We start from the raw sequence: 22641 nt of genomic DNA, 5'->3' as shown, positions 1-22641 counted from the left end.
CTTTAAGGTTGGTATGGAGCAAAATGGTTGGTCCCATGACCAGTAAAACAGCTATCAAATTCAGTGAATCCTTTCTCGAATCTATCATACATGAACCAGAGATTTTCCAATATACAGCTGAATGCCCTATTCTCACTTCTCAGAGTGTTCATCCGGTCTCACCATGCATACCCGATTAGCAAGTTGGGGTCCAAACCCGATAATAATTGGGTCTAACTTAGATCTATAAGATCCAATAATAATAATAATCGGGTCCAATAGTATATGTACATGGAAATTGACATTTATATGATGGGTAGCTACTTTTCACCTAATCGTTTGCTTTATAGGTAGATACCCAGTTATATATATATGATGGATCAATCTCTGAACCACTTCTTCAATCAAATTCGAACCCAAACCCGACAAGACTAGGAGCCAAAGCATATAATGTGGTTCTCGACCAGACCTGTTGCACCCATGTGTGTAACTGTAAGTAGTAACTAGTACAAACTCAACATCCTTTGTTTGTAGCTAGCTAGTGATGAATGTACGTAAGCAAGCTCCTGCTCGTACAAGATGATTTGGTTTTGAGGATGCATCTTATCAATATATATCGTCCTATCAACGCCGCATATGTCAGCTGCAGGAGTCAGTACAAGAACCGAGTCCAGCTCCAATTAACTCATGACAGTAGGCTCAATGATTGAAACTGGCCGGCTAACTTTGGTTGGGGCCTCCCCACTGTTTTTCACCCAGCTTCAACCTGCACAAACCCAGTTCTTCCACACCCTACACTAATATCTAATAAATAAATAAATAAGAATATCTACATATACATATAGTATGGAGACCCAATTCTGGATTTCCCTTTCTTTTTCTCCAATCAAGACCCTACTCTCCATGAATAACATGACTGTTGTACAGTGGTGACACTACTTGAGAGAAAAATTGATGAATGAAAGGAAGAGTTGGGGGGCAAAAGCAAGCATCCACGGATGATGAACAGGGAGATGTGTTTGGGGAAAGATGAGGTGCACCTCAATAATTAGTGAGTCTTTGGGATGAGATAATGGAAAAAGCATAAAGTATGTGAGGTTGATAACTCAGAAGCACATGCCAAACTAGCAAGCAAAGGGGGTCCTTTTTTTTCTTTCCTTCTCTGCTTCCCCCACTATCAGTGGTCCGGCCCTCCTTATCTTATCAGATTCAACTCCCTTCCTTTCTTTTCATGCATCACTAATTAAACTTGGTTACATCATACTTTAACCTTTTTCTCGATTAAGATTAAGCAAGTTGAGTTGGGGGAGAGGGGGTCTATTACCAAACACCTTCCTCCACTCCAATGATTCCAAGGAAGCTACTCATTTACTCAAGTCTCATACCTTACCTTTCCAACTCATCTTAAAGTCTACTCAATCCTTCTTCTCCTTCCTCTATATAACTCATACAGAGGAAGAGCTGTTCTGAAACAAGTTAGCCCTTCTATAGTTGTATGGTTCTATATACCCCTACTCCCAAGTCCGACCCAAACAGAGATACATATATACAACACAAATTGATGCCATCTTCACAAGGCACCACACCAAAGAGAACACCCTCGAATCCATGCCCACCCATGGAAACTCCTGGGGTCATGTCTCTGCTCCGACAGATGTCCAGCGACAAGCGATCAAAGTCGCTCTTTGGCATGTTCAAGCTCTTCCCTCAACTGAGCTCTGGATGCAAAATGGCGACACTACTGGGTCGACCCCGGAAGGCTCTACTCACTAACAAGGCCACAATCGGGACTCTCTTCGGGTATCGTAAAGGGAGACTGAGCTTGGCTATACAGGAGGACCCCAGGTGTGTGCCCATGTTTGTGATAGAACTACCCATCCTCACGAGTGCATTCCACAAGGAGATGGCCACGGGCTTAGTGAGGATCGCCCTGGAGAGCGAGACAAAGACTTCCAAGAAGAAACTACTGGAGGAGTTTGTGTGGGCGGTGTACTGTAATGGCCGGAAAACGGGATACTCCATTAGGAGGAAGGTGAGATCAGAGGATGAGCTCCATGTGATGCAACTCTTGCGAGGAGTCTCCATGGGAGCTGGGGTTCTTCCTTGCCCATCTGAGAAAGAATCCGCCGATGGGGAGTTGACATATATGAGGGCTCGCTTCGAAAGGGTGGTCGGGTCGAAAGACTCTGAAGCTTTGTACATGATAAACCCCGGTGGTTGTACAGACGGTCCAGAATTAAGCATCTTCTTTGTAAGAGTTCAGTGAATTGAAATTCATGTTCATTATGTTGTATGTACATTGTTTAAAAAGCTTCAAGGCTACTCGATCCCCATAAACCATAACTCTCTCTCTCTCTCTCTCTTTTCAAGCTTTTGTTTTCTTGTTCGATCGATTTCGTCAGTATCTGTGATGACAACAACTTAAAAAGATTCAATTCAAAACTTCATTTCCCATGGCTAAATCGTTCCGTTTAGCCACTTTTATTTAAATCTTTTGTTTTTTTTTTTTTTTTCCAATTGCACCTCTAATAATCTGATACTATTTATTAGCTCGTGGGTCTTGAGACATTCATGGTGCATGCTGATGAAGCGAGCCTCTCTGCTCAGAAAGAAATCCGTGGTTGTTAAAGGTTGAAAGTTCTCTGAGATGTAAAAAGCAAGCATTTATTAATTAATATGACTATATGAGAGGGGATATATATCTAGCTGTAACTCGATACAGTGAGACCACCTACAAAACATCTGATGATCTATTTGATTCGATTTTCGTCCTATACATCACCTATAGGCTGCTATTTCATCTTCACCATCATTTATATGGGTTGGCTACATGAATCCTATTTCATCATATTTATAACTTTAATCATTAATTCACTGACTCGCAATTCACACTGCACTCGACTCCACTCTCATTTCCCGATAGTTCGAGTTAAGATTTCATGTCAATGTTAAAGACAGTGACCGGAGACAAAATCATATATAATTCATAACTGGCTCGAATCGGAAAAAGTCATACTGGGTCTGACCAGCTGGTTAACCCAGTGATGTATTTTGAACAAATTACTTTTGAAAAGGGCATATGCATGTTCCACATGGTTACTAATTAACCTGATCCATTTGGGTCTGGATTCTATTCTTTGCTGGTTAGCAGGACAATCTGGGTTTTCATATCAGGGACAATGAACACTTGAAAACTGGCGCTCGAATTGGGTAAATGAATTAGCCAACTCTGATTACCAGGCATCTTAATTAACGAGGGATATAGAGGGTGAACTGAACGAATTTAAGTGATTCTCCGGCTATACAGCATAGAGAATTTGATATTTGGTCGAATCTAATGCGAAAGGGATACATGTTTGGATCATGGATGGAATTGGGAATGAGAAAAAGTGAAATGAAATAGAGGTCCTAGATTGTTATAGAGTGGTCTCAGTCCCAACTCAATTAGAGTAACAGACTAACAGTATAGGAACCGGTGTAAGCACAGAGTACACCGTGGCAAGGAACAAATGCAGTATTATAATATTAGTGGTGTATGTCTCTTATATGTCTGTACTTATCAATCACAGGTGTCCCATCCATAACACACCATGTGGCATAGTGGATGCTCCAACTGTCCCCATCTGTATCTGTATTTCTCCTGAATGGGTCCAAAGAAAAGAGGAAAACCAGAAATTGGGGTGCTTTGAAAAATCATTTGATGGGACTAATTTCTTGTCAAAGCTTCTCATGCTATTGGATACTCCACTGTAACTAGATAATGCAAATATGTGCAACCCCTTTAATATAATTCCTTTTCTTTTTTTTTTTTTCTCACCATTAATTTAATTCAACTTGAAAATTGTAAATAGAGGCATTTTGGTCGTTACATACATTGTAAATGCAGATTACCATTAACGAGAACCAGAAATCACAAAAAAGATTAAGTTCTAGCCGTGTCCAAACCAACGACCCTATCTTAACCAATAAAATAGAAAAAAGAACTAGATTGATTAAATCCCAACTCGTGTATTGTTTAATGAACATATTCCCGACAGTGGCTGGTGTGGCATCCAGATAGGTTCTCTAGAATGGTTATAGTACAAAGCCTTAGGCATCAGATTCCAACGTCATGGAAATTGAGCGTTGATCAGAAAACCTTTTCCATCACAGTTTTTTATTTATGTGCCAAACCACAATCAATCTGTGTGTGTCTCGGTCTGTTTGTCTGTCTCTCGCTCTCTTATATCATCCTCAATTCATTGGGCAATTTGCATCGATTGAGATTAGAAACAATTAGGTTTAGCAGTTATCCATGGCTGCTGCGTCGGAGAGGATGGTGACAGTGTTAAGCATTGATGGAGGTGGTGTTAGAGGCATAATTCCTGGAACAATACTAGCCTTTCTTGAATCCAAACTTCAGGTTGACAACCCGCACACCTTAGGCTCAGTTTGGAAGGAGTACAAATGCAAATACTTTGAGTGTAAGACCTTATATTTTGTATTATTTTGTCTATATTTATATTATATATATACATTTATATTTGTACTCCTTCTAAACTAAGCCTTTAGGCTATGTTTGGTTTGAAGGAAAAGTAGGGAAAGGAAGAGAATGGTAAGAAAATTCATCGAGGTCTGTAAAGATTTTCCCACCTTTTTGTTCTTTTCCCTACTTTTTCCTTCAAACCAAACACGGCCTTCGAGCTTTCTCTCAACTTTCTATTTTTCTATCAAATCAAGCATAGCCTTAATGTAATAATAGAAGAGAAAAGTGATATTGGTTGGTTGCAGGAACTTGATGGAGAGAATGCACGGATCGCAAACTACTTCGACCTGGTTGCTGGGACGAGCACAGGCGGGCTGTTAACGGTCATGCTTGCAGCGCCTGATGAGAACAATCTGCCCTTATACCCTGCTAAGGACATCAATGACTTTTATTTAGAACACTGCTCCAAGATCTTCCCTCAAAGGAGGTAATCAAATTAAGAAGAAATGGATTTGCAAGTTGTAAGATAGTCCTTTCCCAGCAATGTATGTGCTTGTGTTAAACCTTGGTTAGGTTTGAGTTGGCAATAAGTTTGGATTTTGACATTAGTTTGGATCCAGGCCAAGGTCCACATTTAGGGTTGGCTTTTGATTTGGCCCTTAATCCAACTCAACCCCTTTAATTTATAACTTTACCTTGTTAGGAAAGGGGTTCATAGAGATTTAAGAGAAAAGGAGGGTTTTAATAGGGGGGTGTTAGAAACATTTGTTATATATGTATGGGGGTTACACTAGTGACATTAATTTCTAAAACCATTTGAATTGGTTTATAAGATCATCACCTAACCTATGATTCCACCCAAAAAAAAAATCTAACCTTTGAGAAGCTAAAACCATATCGTACCTATGATTATTGGAACCAAACACTAATTGATGTGATATTTGATTTTTCTTTTATACCTCCTTCAAAAATAAATATTCCCTCTTTTATAAAAGCAACTAGAGAAAGTGTTATTTCTTAGCAATATGAACCCATTGTTTTGCTTTCTGTATCTTCATGATTTTCATTGTTTGTCTGTTTTGATACCTAACATGGAACATCCTTTTCTTTTATTCTTTTTTCTTTTAAATTCACCTACTCTTTTAACCTATCCTTTCTATTATTGGTATCAACAACCTTTCCCCTTTGGTAAGAGCAAGTAGGAAGCTAGGAGTACATTGCTGGCTACATTCATCCAACTACATATTAAGAATATCAGCGAGTAGAACCGATGTTCCTGATGTGTGGCTGGATATATGTGGCCATCAATTTGTTGTGGTCATCATATCTGAACATAATCCCTCTAGTAGGAAGCTAGGAGCTGGGAGCATATAAAGTGTTTTTGTGATTAATTATTGCTCTCAGAGCAGTAATTCAAGTTGAGTATTAGGCTATTCGAGCTAACTCGACTCAAAAAGTCACAGCTCAAAACTCCAAGTTTGACTAAGTTTCCATTTTCCCTACTCGAACTGATAGCTTAGCTTGAGTAGAGTTGATTATAAATAAATTAATATAAAAATTATAAATAAATAAACACTATAAATATTATAAATAAAAATATATTGGAAAATTCAATTATAATTTTATGTATTAAATCTATTAAAAGTTACTATTTTATTATAAGCTTGATTAAACTTGTGAGATGCTCGAGCCAAGTATTGCAAAGCTCAAACTCAACTCGAATCTAGTCAAGCTTGCTTACACCCATAATTGTTCCTCTTTAAATTTATGGTTTTTAATTGTCATTTTAAGTTGATCAATTAAAACATCACATCTTTGTGTGTGTGTCTCATGTTTGCTGTAAAAAATGTCCTATTATTCAATAGGATGTAAATGGACTAGATCATGATCCGATTTGAATTCGAATATGATCCTATTTTGCTAGAATCAGATAGCTCGCTATCAGATTTTTGGATTGGATTGAATCGAATGATAGGATCTGATTAAATATCAGATCAAATTTGGATCACCATATATATATTAGTTATTTATTTATTATATTGCATTTCTTGTAACTTTTTATAAAACGACATGTATATATATGATAAAAAATGATTGTGGTTTTCTTTTCTTTATATACATTGTTATGTTTTTTCTTTCTAATAATTTATTAAGGAGGTGTTTGGCAAGTATTTTTAAGAAGATCTTCCAAAAGCTGAAGACCTTAAAAGACTGGCGAGCTTTCATGGGTAGATCTTTAAAGATCAAAGACAGTTTGGTTGCAATTTTTTTAATAGACATTCTTTAAAGCTAAAAAGACCGAAAGGCTGTTTGGTAAGCATATATAGCCCAACACAAGGTTTTTAAAATTGACCCGAAGAATGAACCGGTTAGGGATCCGGTTCTCGGTTCGAACGTTTAACCGCTTGGGTCAACAGTTTGCTGACCAAAATCAACTGTTTTGACAAAAATCTGGTTCTGGAGAAAAACGAAACCAATTACTTGACCGATTTTCAGTTTTTTTTGTCCGATCGTCTGGTCCAGTATGGTTTTGAAAACCATGGCCCAACAAACAAATGTTGAACATTTAAATGAAAATGCACCTTTGAAATGTCTTGTGGCAGACCCATTGACATATCCAAATATACATTTAGCACTTGTGGGGCCCACATATCATTTGTTCAAAACAGTCCATCTTGGGAATTTCTTTGTCTATTAATGATGTATGTAATGTCAGTTCAAGAGAGGTTGTAATATCCATTTAAGGCTTGCTTTTGTCCTCCTCCAAATCATTTTGGAATTGCATACGCACAAACAAATACAATATTCCCATTCATAATCATAGACAGGAGTAAGTTGTTAGTTCACTTGTGCAAAAATGTCAACGCTGGAGGTAGAGTTTCTCTTGTCAATGGAAATGGAGAATGAAGGGAGTTTCAACCAATCATTTTCCCAATTTTTGTCATGTTATCGGGAAGCTGAGGTCTGAATAGACGAAAAGCTTTGGTTGGAGCTTCTCAAATTTAGACTACTTTGGGCTTTTAGTGTCTTTTTTCATATTTTGTCCTTTGGTCTAGGGGCTTTCAGTAGCCAAACAAAGAAAGACCATTTTTGGTCTACCAAGCTTTTAAAAGCTCAAAAGATCTTCTAAAAAGACTTGCCAAACATGACCTATTTTTGTGAAATTAAATCAGATCGAATGAACTCAGATATCTAACATCTTTTAATGGATTAGAATTTGGATTCACCCTTATGAAATCTGATCGAATCATCAGATCGGATTTGAGATTTATAACTGGATTTGGATATGCCCCAATTCAAATCCAATCCGATCCATTTGCATCTAGCTGTTCCGGATACTGTTGCTATAAGAATATTGTAAGAATAGGAGATAATCTTTGAAACTTTCCTGCCCCAATAAAAGGTATACAGGAATTGATGCATGTAAAACAACATTATGTGTGTTGGATGGTGTGGATTGATGGATGATTCTGTCAAACCCCAGAACTGCCGGGATAGACCGCATAGTGAAGCTGTGCCGTGCTCTCTCCGGGCCCAAGTACGATGGCAAGTACATCCGGTCCTTGACGGAGGGGCTTTTGGGTAAAACAACTCTTTCTCAGACCTTAGCAAACGTCATCGTCCCAACCTTTGATGTTAAGCTTCTCCAGCCCACCATTTTCACAACCAAGGAGGTACGTATGCATGTCACAATTACAAACCCAATACACAAACTTCTTCTCTCACCTTCCTACTTGTACAGGCAAAGACACGCTTTAAAAAATGCTCGATTATCAGACATCTGCATCAGCACCTCTGCAGCTCCAACATATCTCCCGGCTCATCCCTTTGAGACAAACGACTCCAAGGGTAACACCCGGAGCTTCAACCTCGTTGATGGAGGGGTTGCTGCAAATAACCCTGTAAGTTGCAAATAGTAGTTTAGTTGGGAATTATTAATCCTTTTAATTTCTGTGCTACAAAAGAAGGATTAGGTAATTAACTAAAAAGAAAATATGGCCTTCAATAATTCCACAGACGCTACTAGCTCTCACCCACATATCGAAAGACATATTGATAAATGACCCAGATTTCCTCCACATAAAGCCCATGGATGCGTCTAAGTTCCTAGTCTTGTCCCTTGGCACTGGCGCGGCCAACCATGAAGAGAAATACTCTGCAGAAATAGCTTCCAACTGGGGATTGCTGGAATGGACATACAATGATGGAGCCACGCCCTTGATTGATGCCTTCATGCATTCAAGCTCAGATGTAGTAGACATCCACGTTTCTACTCCCTTTCAAGTCCTCCGTGCCCAGAAGAACTACCTCCGGATTCAGGTCCTCCCAAGCTGCCAATGCACTTCAGTTTAGATAGCCATTAATTTCATATATACAATCACTAATCAAACTGTGTAATTCAAAATTTTTAGTTTACACGGCTGTGAAGAGTTGTGGTCTCGACTTCAACACTGAATTTTCTATGTTGTGACTTGTGAGTGAACAGGACGACACATTGACAGGTGCGGCATCATCAGTTGATATAGCAACAGAGGAGAACCTGCAAAATCTAGTGAGGATTGGGAAGGAGTTGCTAAAGAAGCCCATGTCCATGGTGAACTTGGAGACTGGAAAGTTCGAACAGCTTCATGGCGAAGGCACCAATGAAGAAGCCTTGATCCGATTTGCGAGGCTACTCTCTCAGCAACGTAGGCTTAAGCAGGTCGAGGCTGAGTCATAAACTCTACGAACCATCGCCCGTGACCACCTAATCTCTTATTTTAGAGTAGCATGTTGAACTGTTTCGCGTTAACCCAAGTTTTTTTTTTCTTTTGGACTTTTTTCTTGAGTTATGAGTTAAATGATCTTCCAAGTTAAATAATCACCTTAACCCTTCTTCTGATATCTCTCTCAAGCTCATGTCGATTTACTTATAAAACGTTGTTGGTTAAAGCCCAAAAATAAAAATAGCAAGCCCATAACCCAAAATCCCTAGATGGATTGGATCCCTTTAAGTTAAAGAAACCCAAATTTGGGTTCGTGAGGCCCAAAAAATAATGCTTCCTAGATCATTTTTTCAGCAGCTTTGAGAGATGTATATCTAGCCTTATTTTCAGAAGTCAAGTGCATTTCAATGAAGGATTAAACTTTCTTGTGTGGTTGGACTTTTGGAGGGGCCCACGGCTTAGGGAGGTTGAGGCGTCCTTGAAAATTTTCAGCAGGGCACGAGCTTAATTTTAAAACTTGTAATTTTAATTCAATAATATTTGAATAATTTCCATGCTTAAATGATCAAATAAATCTTCTTTGTATGATTTCTTGCTTAATTAATTTTTCCAATGTCATAAACGCTGGTTTTTTTATCCCAATAATAATAAAGCAAGAATCATCAAAAGATTGTGTTTTGAAAGTGGGAAGAGCCCCGTTTGGGAGGGCTTCTGATGAAGTGCGATCCGGTCGGTCTTAGCTGTTAATGACCTTGCTTCTGAACTGAATAGCAGGGAACCTGAAACGGAGGAGATGAGGAAGCTCCGGGGGGAACCCGGTGTAACGGCTCCGAAGATTAAGTTAGAATCATTCAAAAGCAAGATAAAACTAGATAGCGCAAAGTTTTGCATACCTTGTTTGTTGGGGGCAGGGGGCTTTATAATCACTTCGCGCACTCTCTTCGAGGCCCTTGTCAGGTCGGGTATGATTACCCTTGCGCTTGTCAATTCGGCCGTCGTCCTTTCTGCTGGGACAGAATCGTCACTGCCTAACCGTCTCTCTAACTGGAGATGGCGGTGTCAGTGGCGGTGGTAGGTGGCCGTTTAGAGTGTGGCCGCCAAGCGTCAGATCCCAAGTCAGTCAGGTGCGGCGCCCTCGGGCACGGACTTCCTCAGTGTCAGGCATGGTACGACTTGTTTGGTTTTGGTGCCCAGAAGGTGATGCAGAGTGGTGAGCGAGGCGAAGCCTTGAGTTTGGAGGTATCTATAGGGCAGGTCAGTTCGGCGAGGTGTATCCTGAATTGTTACAAGGCAGGCCAGTTCGGTGAGGTATACCCCGAGCTGTTACAAGATTGGCCAGTTCGGCGAGGTATACCCCGAGCTGTTACAAGGTCGGCCAGTTTGACGAGGTATATCCCGAGCTATTACGAGGTTGGCCAGTTCGGTGAGGTATATCCCGAGCTGTTACAAGGTTGGCCAGTTCGGCGAGGTGTATCCCGAACTGTAGGTAGGCCAGTTCGGATTACTCTGGTTTTGGGCCAAGGGTGAGTTCGGGCCCCCCGTAGGGAGTTCGGTCCGCTGGTGTCCCCTTGTTCACGCCTTAGGCTTGGCCTTTTTGCCGAGCTGTTGTTTCTGCCACATGTCGCATAACTGTGAGGTCGGGCCAAATCTTCCTTCATCAATTGCCCCCCACTCCTCGCGCCAAGGGTCTTGCCCTGGTGCGGGGAGTTTCGCGAGGTAGTAGGTGGATTTGTCCCGTCCTTCGAATCTTGACTGCGCGAGTTGCTTTTGCCAGGGTTCTTCGGTGTCCGAGAAGGCTGGAAATGTGCCTACTCATAAATGCTGATGGTTGTGATAGCGCGCGTTTTAAATTTCAAAAATCCGTGCCGCTGGGACATGACAGCGGGTCATTCAAACTTGAAAAAAGTGCGCCACTGTTGTACGTGCGCGGGCGGCTGCCAGGGAGGTGTGGCGCAGTCAGTTTTAGAAAGACGCGTGTCGGCGCGACGTCGGTTTCAAGAAAGCGTGCGCTGACGTTTCACTTTTCGAAAAGACGTGCACCAATCACATCTCGACCTTATGGGACGTGCGGTTAGCACAAACGTGGGCCGTTGGATCGTCTTTGATCTGCACGGTCGGTTCTTGGTTACTGTAGCTATAAATAGTGGGGGACCCAGTCGACTTGTCACTTCTGTGGTTTGTCTACTGAGCTCCCACAATTACATGGATGGTTCACCGAATTGGCCTCTCTTCCGGAGGCTGTTGCTGCAACGGCTCGGCAGGTCTGCTGCTAGACTCGGGGGCATCCTTTTCGTGCTCCCCTTGCCGACCTGCCTTACTGTTATTATTGTTGTGCTGTACAAAGTTTCTCAAGTATCCGCGACGGATGAGCCCCTCTATCTCGTCCTGGAGATTATTACACTGCTCGGTACTATGACCATGGTCTCTATGGAAACTTCAATACAAATTCTTATTTCTCTCGTTCGGATTTCCCTTTAGGCGAGGTGGCCACTTCACGTATGGGGTGTCCTTGATCGTCATTAAGATCTCGGTCCGCCTTGTGTTTAACGGTGTGTAATCCGTCCGAACTGCTAGGGGAGCTCGGAATGACTGGTTCAGCTTCGGCTCCCGGGCCGAGTTTTTCCTGTCGACTGGGTTGGAGAGCTCGCCTTCCCTCTTTCTTTTCTCGTTCCCGCCTTCGGTTCGTTGGTTGATTTTTTCCTCTATCCTCATGAACTTGTCCGCGAGCTTGAGGAATTCGGCCACGGTTGCGGGCTGGTTAGCCACCATGTGCCATTTGAATTCTTTGTGCGTTACCCCTCTTTTGGCCGCCGCGAGCTGCACTGCGGGGTCCAACCGCGGTATCTGCAAGCATGCTTCGTTCAATCGCTTGATGTAGCCCCGGATGGATTCTCCTTTCCTTTGGACTACTCCGAAGATACTTTCCTCTGTTCTGGGGCACCGTTGGCTGGTGACAAAGTGTGCAGTGAAGACCTGCACAAGGTGTATCCTGAATTGTTACAAGGCGAAGCCTTGAGTTCGGAGGTATCTATAGGGCAGGTTAGTTCGGCGAGGTGTATCCTGAATTGTTACAAAGCAGGCCAGTTTGGCGAGGTATACCCCGAGCTGTTACAAGGTTGGCCAATTCGGCGAGGTATACCCCGAGCTGTTACAAGGTCGGATAGTTCGGCGAGGTATATCCCGAGCTGTTACGAGGTTGGCTAGTTCGGCGAGGTATATCCCGAGCTGTTACAAGGTTGGCTAGTTCGGCGAGGTGTATCTCGAACTGAAGGTAGGCCAGTTCGGATTACTCTGGTTTTGGGCCAAGGGTGAGTTCGGGCCCCCCGTAGGGAGTTCGGTCCGCTGGTGTCCCCTTGTTCACACCTTAGGCTTGGCCTTTTTGCTGAGCTGTTGCTTTTGCCACGTGTCACATAACTGTGAGGTCAGGCCAAATCTTCCTTCATCAGCTTCAGCTCTGATTGGACTTTGTTGACTGAGCCACATTAAAGAAGCTAGTGAAATTTGGTTTCACCAGAAAGTCGATTTATTAGCCCAATTATTGCATACTATGGCCTTTTGGGGGTTTTCACCAAAGTTGTAAATCTTTAGTTTGAGGGCTACCTTATAAAGCTAGAAGCCGCTGCATGAAAGCCCTACAAACAGGCGCTAATTACCCGTTTGGGAGGGTTCTTTTGTGTTGACTGAATTACTTCGGAGAAGCTACTTGAGATAGCTTCACTGAAAAGTCAATTTTGTGTCTCGTATAAGCTTATTTCCGCTTTCCAGTCTTTTACCAACCATGACTTCAAAACGTAACAGGTTCTCAGCTCATGTAATGCCAGAAGCAACTACATGAAAGCCCTTCCAAACAAGCATTAAATGATCCTAAGCTTTTAGCCAGAACAAGAATCTCTAGAGATGAGAGACTTTGGGCTGGGCTTAAGCTTGAAGCAGCAGGCAGGTCTCCTCTAACAAGCTTATGGCGAGGAGTTCAGGCTAGCCACCAAGGTCACATGTACTGTTCACTTTAGTTCCTATTTTAATGCATCTATGGACACTCTCACGCAGACTCTTTCTTCTACTAGTGTAGCTGTCGTTTTTTAAGGAAATCCATTCAAATTAAAAAAGGGATATTATCTAAAACACGTCATAACTTTTTCACATTTCTTTTAAATTCATAATAACTTTTCCACATTACTCTTAAATTCACCATAATTTTTCAAAATTTCCAAATAACCCGTTGTTAGTGAGTTTTATTGTCTAAAACTCAACATAGATTTTTATTAGATCACCGTTAGTGATTATTAACAAAAATTGTCCACATAAGTATTTTAAATGAGTAAGTTATACCTGAATGGTCACTCATACTTATTTACTTATATTTTTTAGAAGAAGAAAGGGGGGTTATTAATAGAACAAAAAGGAGGGGCATGACACCTTACCCTCTAAACAAAGTGGGAGTTGAAGCTCGAAACAAAGAGAAATAACAAACTAGAGCCAATCATAATAAAGTGTAACACGAATATTCAGGTCATTGGTATGTTAGACAGTGTATGCCCTTAGCTCCAATCAGATTGATGTACATACCTGATGATGTACAATTGGCTCACTCCCTTGTGCCTGATGAGGTGGCTTGAACTGAGTCCAGACCTGTCAATGGTGAGCTATGATGTCAAGATGAGAGATTCTGTAAAGAGAGATAGGTTAGAGTGCCTGGGTATGTTTTACCTAGGAAAACACTCCGATGCTTAAGTCAGAGAAGAGATTTAATGGTAATTTTTGAGAGAGTTCAAGAGCTTTAATACGCATACCTTTCAAAGTGTCCCTGGGTTCTTTTTATAGTTACTAGGTGTTCAAGTGTCACTATCCAACGTCTTTGATTTTTCAGCGGAGTTGTTTCCGCAGTATGGAGGAGTGCTAGGCCATTACTTGCTAAATTCGCGCGGCGATTACAGGTCGCCTGTGGGTCTCGTGGCGCATGGTTTGGCAAGCTGTTCTTGTAGCTTCGGTAATGGTGCTAGATCGGACATGGCGCATGGGATGGTTTTGGGCGAGCTATTGTTGTTGGTGGGCCGAGCTCGCCTCAGCTCAGCTGCATACCTGTTATAAACTGCCACGTGTTGAACTAGCAAGTTGTCTTGCTGAGTTGGACGCTGTGTTGCTGACAGCATCCACGTGTTCACGGCCAAGTGGGTTGACCAAAATGCCCCTCATCGATTGCCCCCCACTCTCGAGCCACTACCTAGTAGGCAAAGAGAGTAGAAGTTTATGGGGCATTTTGGTTCAACTTGCTCTATTCTTAGGTTTAGTTTGCCTTTTTAGCTAGCTTGGTTCAGCTCACCGTTATCGGTTCGGCATGGTTGGTTTTGCTAATCCAGCTTAGCATGGTTGGTGAAATTTGTTGTAATGAAACGACGAGCTTTTCAAAATTCGAAAATGCGCACCCCCTCCTCTTTAAAAATTTTCGAGTTTGGCGCATTGATAGGTTCGGCGCGCGCCTGTCTACAACAGTCAATAGCCTATTATGTGCAGGCGCCACTCGATTGTGGGAGGTGTGCTCTTGTCACATCGTTTCCAAATCTGGGCCGTTGACTTCCTTCCTGCAAGCTTTAAATATGGGGGCCCTCGAGGTCCCCACTTTGTCACTACTCTTTGGACTTTTCTGAGGATGGGTGTGTGACAAGAGTTTTTAGTTTTTTCGGTTGAACTGCTGAGGCAAGCTCTATTCTCCGTGGGCGAGCTATGTTTTCTTCCTTTGCCAAGTTCGGCAGCTGTTGTTTCGAATCCCTCCTAGTGTTTTCTGGTGAGTACTTCATTCTCGACATGTCTCATAGTTCTACTAAGAATAGAGTTCGTTGTAGTGGGTCAGAGAAGGAGTCTAGCTCCTCTGATGAAGAGTCTTTCGAGACCTTCTATGATGGGGCTTTGATAGGCAAGAGGGAAGAAGTTGAGGCTACAACGGGTTTGTTTTGGGGGACCCAGTTGTTAGGGGAAGAGATAGTAGAGCTGTGTCAGAGGTATGAGTGTTAGACAGTTTGTATGCCCTTAGCTTCAATCAAAATTGATGTACTTTATGAGTTTATTGTAAATGAATAAAAGTGCATATTTGATTCATGTTCCCTTGGTATGTTTCTGTGTAATACCCTTAAACTGGACACTTATTGAGACTCGTGTTAGTTTAGAATGTTCACAGCCAGTGGGTCGATCTGGGGAGACCTATCATGACAAGGCTGACACTGTGGTGCCACCAAGTTGGTTGGGGTGGCTTGTCTCAGTTACCGGGGTGAGACCCTAGGCACATACAGTGTGGGATTAATTGAATCTTTGAACTGGACCAGATTTCCAGTATTGCCCTAGACCTTGGAGATTGATGGGCAAAACTGAAAAGTTACACCCGACCCCTAGACTCGATTATGATACTGCACTAGGTGTCGGATCGGGCTGTCTTTGATGTACCAATCAGTGAGATCCTTAGCGGGGGTCAAAACCTGGGTATGTTGGGACAATCCGAGAATTCATCTGAGTAGGTGATCATAGTGACAGGATCAGCCCCTTTGTCAGACAAAGGTAATGATCGGGGATGCACTTTCACTGTTGGAAACCAAGACTGCCGGCAGCCGATTTCAACCGTTGAGATTTGTTTTGCAAAGTATATTTTATATGAGATATAAAAGTATATATATTATGGTTTCTAAAATGTTTGCAAAAGGGTTTTAATTCCCGGGATCCATATAAGTGGAGAGTGCAACACTGTTCCTTGCAGCCGAGGGAGAGGTCCTCTCTTGTCGGGCAGTGTATGATCATTAAGGGCTGAGAGGTTAAGTGTAAGACCATTGAGGATAATACCTGATGGGATAATCTTGCATCTACCCACAGTCCCTGTGTGTTACAAGGTGGCTTGACCCAGGGACCACTCAGGGTAAGTGTTGGGCCCATAGAACCCATTCGATGGGTTTCAGGGGGTGCACTGTCTTTAACAGTGTATTCGACCAGGCTTTGTAACAAAGGCTGGGCCGAACCCATGTGGTTGATGTGTAGATCAATGCTTGGGTCCCACGCCATACAAGGAAGCCCAACTGGACAACAGTTAGGAAGGTTAAGTGAGCACATAAGCTTAATGGGCCTAAAGCCCATTTCGAACTGGGATATTTATTTAATTAATTAAAGGGGCGAATTCTGAGATGGATTAGCAGATAGGATAGGGTCTTAATCCTATCCACTCAGAGAGTCCAGATCTGAATGTGATTCAGATCTAGAAACCTCTTAATGGGATTAGGAGAAAGCTAATCTAATCTACAGATAAGATAAGGGTTTATCCTTATCACTAGAAGAGAATGCTGATCCAAATATGATTTGGATAAGCACCTCCTAATGGGATTAGGAGCTGGTCTTTTAAGTTAACAAAAAGAAGGAGGGGGTGGCAGCCTTTATCAGAGATACATCAGATCCTCTTTAGTGCTGAAATCAAGAAGAGAGAATTCTGCACCCTACGAATACTCTCTTGCCGCCTCCCTGTTCTTGTCGCCCTGTTTGCCAGTTCGATCTCCAGTTGTGAGAGAAGTCAAGGTTGGATCTTGACATCAGTTCTTTGAGAAAGGATTGAGAAGGAAGCTGTGCTCACGTACCATTCTACTGATTCTTGCGAAGGACAGAATTCTTGGGGAAGAACACTACTGATTCTGCTCCATCCTGCACTGCGCCATCTTCAGTGGGAGTAGTCTTTGGATCCTTCCTTGGGCGTGAACACCTTCGTTGGGAGATATTACTTCTCCGTATCAGGTATAATTCTCTCCTATTTCTTTTGGTTCAGATCTAGTTCAGTTTAAGGTTCAAGAATGATCCTTGAAAATATGATTTTCTAAATAGGGAATGTGATTCCCAGTTGAAGGGAGAGAAAAATTTTTGAAATTCGCCCCCTTATTCCACAATCTTTGGCCATCCATGGGATGGATCTCTCATCCCTTCAGTGGTATTAGAGCTATGGTTCAAATCTTGAACCATTCTGTTTCAGATCTGAACCTACACAATTAGGGAGAAGGCGTTCTACCCAATTTGCGTAGATTTGGTTTTGGGGAAATTTGTTCCCAAAACAGATGGGAAAATAATCTGAAATTAATTTTAAATAAATCTGATTATTATTTAGAATTGTTCTTTATAATTTTCCTAATTTATGGGTTGTTCGTACAAGAGGAGATCGAATTCTTGGTTTGCGCAGGGAACCTGCGATTTTGCAGTTCTTGAATTAATTTTGGGTCTGTAAATAATTTTTTTTTATTTTCTAGACTCAATGTATAGGTATTCGATCTGATGTAATTATTAATAGAAATAGGATTTCTATTTATTTTTTATTTTGGATCGAAGTTGGCAGCGCAGAAAAGGAGATGTCGCAGATGAGAGAAATGCTATCTGCGATTTGCAGTTTGTGAAACTGCATTTCTAACCTCTGTTTTGTAGGAAGGATTGTGCGAACAGTCCTGATTGACTGATTCTTGTTTTTCCTTTTATCAGTATTTAATTTCAATTTATTTTCTTGAATTAAGGATTTAATTAAAAATCAAACCCCAGACCCATTTGAACCGAGATTGGTTCAAAACTGTTTGGACCAATTCTAGGGTTTAATCAAGGCTGAAAGTCAGCCCTAATTTCCCACTAATGGGCCTAAGGATTGATATTTAATTAAATGGTTAATTCGGCCCAGCCTATAAAGGCCCAGTTTTAAATAGTTAAAACTACAAAAGCCCATTTTAAAGGATAAAGCTATATGGGCCAAACTGGGTAACCCTAATTCAGCCCATATACCTAGATAATATTAATGGTTAATATTATGGAATTTTAACGGGCTTCCAATGGGCCTTACAGATAATTAATTGATTGGATCAATTTATCCCTGCATGAGATGTATGGATGTGTGATGTGCTGTGTACATGGGCCATAAGTACTTGGCCCATGCTCATTCGACAGTGGCTCTTGCGCACACCATGGTTGAATACACATCATTGCCATGGTGTCCCTTTTGGTCATTGGATGACTTCCTTCAGTGGTGGGCCCCACACCTCATCAAGAGGTTACGTGCGGAACCCTAGCCGATTCAAGGCCCACCGAAATCTGGCTTTATGAAAGTCAGTGGGAGCCACTTTGGTTTGACCTAAATCAAACTAGGGCGTAATTTTGTTCCCTCCAGCTAATATGAGTGCATGTAATAGGGAGATTCATATGATGAACTCTCTAAAGGCCTTCCATCATTAGCATGAGGATGGGTCCTTCAGTAATGAGGAAACACACCAGAAAATGGGCTATCCATTTGCTGTTGGACTTGTCTGAGTGTTTCATGAGATGATAGGGGCGTCATAGACCGATGTGGGAGGGGCTTCACTAGAAAATGGAAACTCTCTCATGGTATCTTGGCATTCACGAATATGATGGGAAAGCACTCACTGGACAGAAAGGTTTACTTGAAAATGGTTCTGAACCTTGTCTGACAGAGGCCAAAGGGAAAACTCATATGATGAGTGGATATGATCCTTCACAGAAAGGTGGTGGGGTTATGCAGCTGAAACAGTTGGCTCCATGCACCCTATGTGATTTCCCACATTTCTAGAGACAACCCGTAGTCTCCGTCACTGAGAAAGGAGGGAAATCTCAGAGACGAATAAATGGAAATGGATCGTAGATTAAAATCCATATCTATGAAATGAACATGAATCAAATTAGGTTGTGGACTGATGTTTGCTCTTTTATCAGAAAATGGCAAACGGATCTTTTGCAAAACTGCTTGATGACAACAAGTTGAAGGGCCCAAACTATGTTGACTGGTACAGGAAACTTATGCTGGTCCTAGCTTCTGAAAAGCTAGACAAAGTGGCAAAGAATCCTGCCCCGGAGCGTCCGGGTGATAGGGCTTCTGAGGCCCGAAGGAGAGACTATCAAGAATGGGAGGAGAAAAACTCCCTTGCCCGGTGTTACATCATTGCCTCCTTGGACAACCCGATACAGAGGCAGTTCAATCAAATCAAACTTTCCAAAGACATATTGGACAGTCTCAGGACAATGTATGAAGAGCAGAATCGTTCTACTCGACAAAAGGTCTTGAAACAGTTCATGACCGCACAAATGTCCAAGGGTCAACAAGTTCACGATCATTGTCTTCGGATGATGGGATACATCAATGAACTGGAGGCTCTTGGATCCGGGCTGGACCTTGCAACCCAGATAGATGCTATCCTTAACTCTTTGCCTCATTCCTTTAATCCGTTCATCATGAACTATAACATGAACAAGCTGAATGTCAACTTACAAGAGCTCAGTAATATGTTGCAAAGAGATGAAGAACTGATTAGAAAGGATGAGCCTGTAGCCATGCTTGTTGAATCTGGCAAGACAGGCAAGAGAAAGAGGAAGGCAAAGAAGCCTCAGAAGAAAGCCACTAAGAGCAAGAAGCAGAAGAAAGACAAAGCATCGGATGCCTGTCACTTCTACAAGAAGACCGACCACTGGAAAAGGAATTGTCTTGCCTACCTGGAATCCAAGAAAGGTAACTTCGAAACTTGTGTTATAGAAACAAATTTGTTGGTAGCTTCTGCGTCCTGGTGTATTGACTCTGGGGCTTCAACTCATGCGTGTAACTCACTGCAGGGGTTCAAGGTAAACAGAAGGCTGAGTGAAGGAGAAGTCACACTCTACTTGGGGACTATTGCAACTGTTGCAGCCGCGGCCATAGGAACCGTGGAGTTAATTTTTAGAGAAGGAACAATTGTACTGAAAGACAGTCTTTATGTGCAAAATTTAAGGAGAAATTTGATTTCTGTCTCAAAACTGTGTGCAGATGGTTATTCTGTCTTCTTTAGTAATACGATTACTATTAAAAGAAACAATAGATTCATCGCATACAGGGAACTGGAGAATGGTCTCTATGTTTTACATCCTTCTCTAGAAACTAACATAACCGAAACTACGTCGGCTGAAATCCCTAAGAAAAGAGCTCGTGATACAGTTAATCCCACATGTCTGTGGCACTATCGACTTGGCCACATCGGTGTTGACCGAATCACAAGGTTGGTAAAGGATGGTCCTTTGGATTTTCTAACTATAGAAGATCTTCCCACTTGTGAGCCTTGCCTGCAAGGCAAGATGACAAAACGGCCATTTAACAGTAAGCCTGAAGGATGTACAAGCACACTTGACCTTGTACATAGTGATGTGTGTGTTCCCCTGAGTGTTAGGCACGAAATCAACACGTGTATTTCATCACCTTCACTGATGATTGTTCACGATATGGTTACGTGTACCTAATGAGACACAAGTCTGAATCCTTTGAAAAGTTCAAAGAGTTCAAACAAGAGGTTGAGAAACAGTTAGGGAGAGAATCTAAAGCCCTTCGATCAGATCGTGGTGGTGAGTATCTCTCTGACGAATTCAAGGACTACTTACAGGGCAATGGGATAGTATCACAATTTGCTCCTCCTGCTACACCACAACTTAACGGTGTTTCGGAGAAGAGGAATAGGACCTTATTGGATATGGTCCGGTCGCTTCTCATACACTCAGAGTTACCCACATCCTTTTGGGGTTACGCATTAGAGACTGCGATTTATGTGCTGAATCGGGTTCCAACCAAATCGGTTCTGAATACTCCATATGAACTTTGGACCGGAAAGAAACCAAGTGTCAGACACTTGAAGATTTGGGGTTGTCCAGCACACGTTAAAAGAACGAGTGCAGACAAGTTGGAATCCAAGACCAGTCGTTGCCTATTTGTAGGCTACCCAAAAGGCTCTGTAGGTTACCTATTCTATGACCCAAGTGAGCAGAAAGTGTTCTGCAGTCGTAATGCGCAATTCTTGGAAACCGACTATATCCTTGACACCCATCGTCAGGAAATTATTCTTGATGAGGAGAGCTCAGGAGCAGTGGGAGATGTCCCACAAGTTCCAGGTAGTGACCAACCTAGAAGATCCACTCGGGTATCCGGGCCACCAGTCCGTTATGGTTATGACTAGGATAGTTACCTGGTGGAAACCTTGACTAGTGAGGAGGATCCCGTGACTTACACGGAAGCTATGTTGGACATAGATTCCCAGAAGTGGGTGGAGGCCATGAGAGCAGAGATGGACTCAATTGAGACCAATGGAGTCTGGACTCTAGTAGATCCGCCCTCCGGGGTAAAAGCAATCGGTTGCAAATGGATTTACAAGAGGAAGAAGGGCCCCTATGGTAAGGTTGAGACCTTCAAGGCTCGTCTAGTGGCAAAAGGGTACACTCAGAAAGAGGGCATCGATTATGAGGAAACCTTTTCGCCTGTGGCCATGCTTAAATCCATTAGAATCCTACTAGCTGTAGCAGCATACCATGATTATGAGATTTGGCAAATGGATGTCAAAACTGCATTCCTGAATGGAGATCTTACTGAAGATATCTATATGCACCTGCCGCAAGGCTTCATTGCTGTAGGTCAAGAAAACATGGTATGTAAACTTAATAGATCCATTTATGGACTTAAGCAAGCTTTTAGAAGTTGGAACATCCATTTTGACTCTGCCATCAAATCGTTTGACTTCGAGCAGAATCCGGATGAACCCTGTGTTTACAGGAAGTACAATGGAGATAAGGTTACCTTCTTGGTTCTGTATGTAGATGACATTCTACTCATTGGGAATGATGTAGGTATGTTAACTACGGTGAAAGTATGGCTATCACAGCAATTCTCCATGAAAGATCTTGGAGAAGCCTCCTATATACTAGGTCTTCGACTCTATAGAGATAGATCGAAGCAGATAATAGGATTACCCCAATCTGCCTACATTGACAAAATAGTCAAAAGATACAGCATTGAAAACTCCAAGAAAGGAAATGTTCCTTTCAGGCACGGAGTCACTTTCTCCAAGAAGATGTCTCCCAAGACTTCTGAGGAGATTGATGGCATGAAAGACGTTCCCTATGCCTCTGCCGTAGGGAGCATCATGTATGCCATGCTGTGCACTCGTCCTGACATAGCTCAGGCAATGAGTGTAGTAAGCAGATTTCAGGCCAAACCAGGGCAGGAGCATTGGACTGTTGGGAAAAACATACTTAAGTACCTTCGAAGGACAAAAGAGTTTTGTCTAGTATTCGACGATAACTCACTACAGATCCAAGGGTATACAGATGTCGATATCTAGTCAGACCCAGATGATAGAAAGTCTACATATGGATATGTTTTCACGATAGGATCATGTGCTGTTTGTTGGAAAAACAGCAAACAGGGGTCCACTACAGACTCCACGACCGAGGCCAAGTACATTGCCGCAAGTGAGGCTGCCAAAGAAGCTGTATGGCTGAAGAAGTTCATTCATGAGTTGGGAGTAGTTTCGTCCGACACATCACCCATCCCATTGTTGTGTGACAACAAAGGAGCCATTGCTCAAGCTAAGGAGCCACGAGCCCACTCGAAGTCGAAGCACATCGAGAGGAAGTACCACGTACTGCGGGAGATTGTTGGTAGAGGGGACGTCCTGATTCAGAAGGTAGCGTCAGCGG

At 42.3% G+C, this 22641-nt stretch overlaps 2 protein-coding genes across 4 annotated transcripts; both read left to right on the top strand.

Moving 5' to 3' along the window:
* The first annotated feature begins 1314 nt into the window (after positions 1–1314).
* Positions 1315–2316, top strand: LOC148876425 (protein MIZU-KUSSEI 1-like). Its single transcript, XM_088966805.1, has one exon. It carries the CDS (start codon positions 1475–1477, stop codon positions 2243–2245), a length of 771 nt encoding a protein of 256 aa, XP_088822931.1. The 5' UTR covers positions 1315–1474; the 3' UTR covers positions 2246–2316.
* Positions 2317–4170: 1854 nt separating this feature from the next.
* LOC148876424 (patatin-like protein 2) lies at positions 4171–9324 on the top strand. Of its 3 annotated transcripts, none has more exons than XM_088947188.1 (5): positions 4171–4442; positions 4750–4931; positions 7929–8346; positions 8462–8764; positions 8931–9324. In XM_088947188.1, the coding sequence occupies exons 2-5, from the start codon at positions 4831–4833 to the stop codon at positions 9162–9164; spliced, it is 1056 nt and encodes a 351-aa protein (XP_088803314.1). In that variant the 5' UTR covers positions 4171–4442; positions 4750–4830; the 3' UTR covers positions 9165–9324. The 3 variants fall into 3 exon arrangements, with proteins under 3 accessions (XP_088803314.1, XP_088803305.1, XP_088803322.1); XM_088947179.1 differs by having other exon boundaries at positions 4190–4381; XM_088947196.1 differs by lacking the exon at positions 8462–8764 and having other exon boundaries at positions 4190–4381.
* The last annotated feature ends 13317 nt before the right edge of the window (positions 9325–22641 follow it).

The sequence above is a fragment of the Nelumbo lutea genome, chromosome 1 (assembly GCF_056320005.1).
Source record: "Nelumbo lutea isolate HS-2025 chromosome 1, American lotus-T2T, whole genome shotgun sequence".
In the NCBI taxonomy this organism is placed as follows: domain Eukaryota; kingdom Viridiplantae; phylum Streptophyta; class Magnoliopsida; order Proteales; family Nelumbonaceae; genus Nelumbo; species Nelumbo lutea.
The sequence above is the reverse complement of the archived record's forward strand: the minus strand, read 5'-3'. Positions and strand labels throughout refer to the sequence as shown.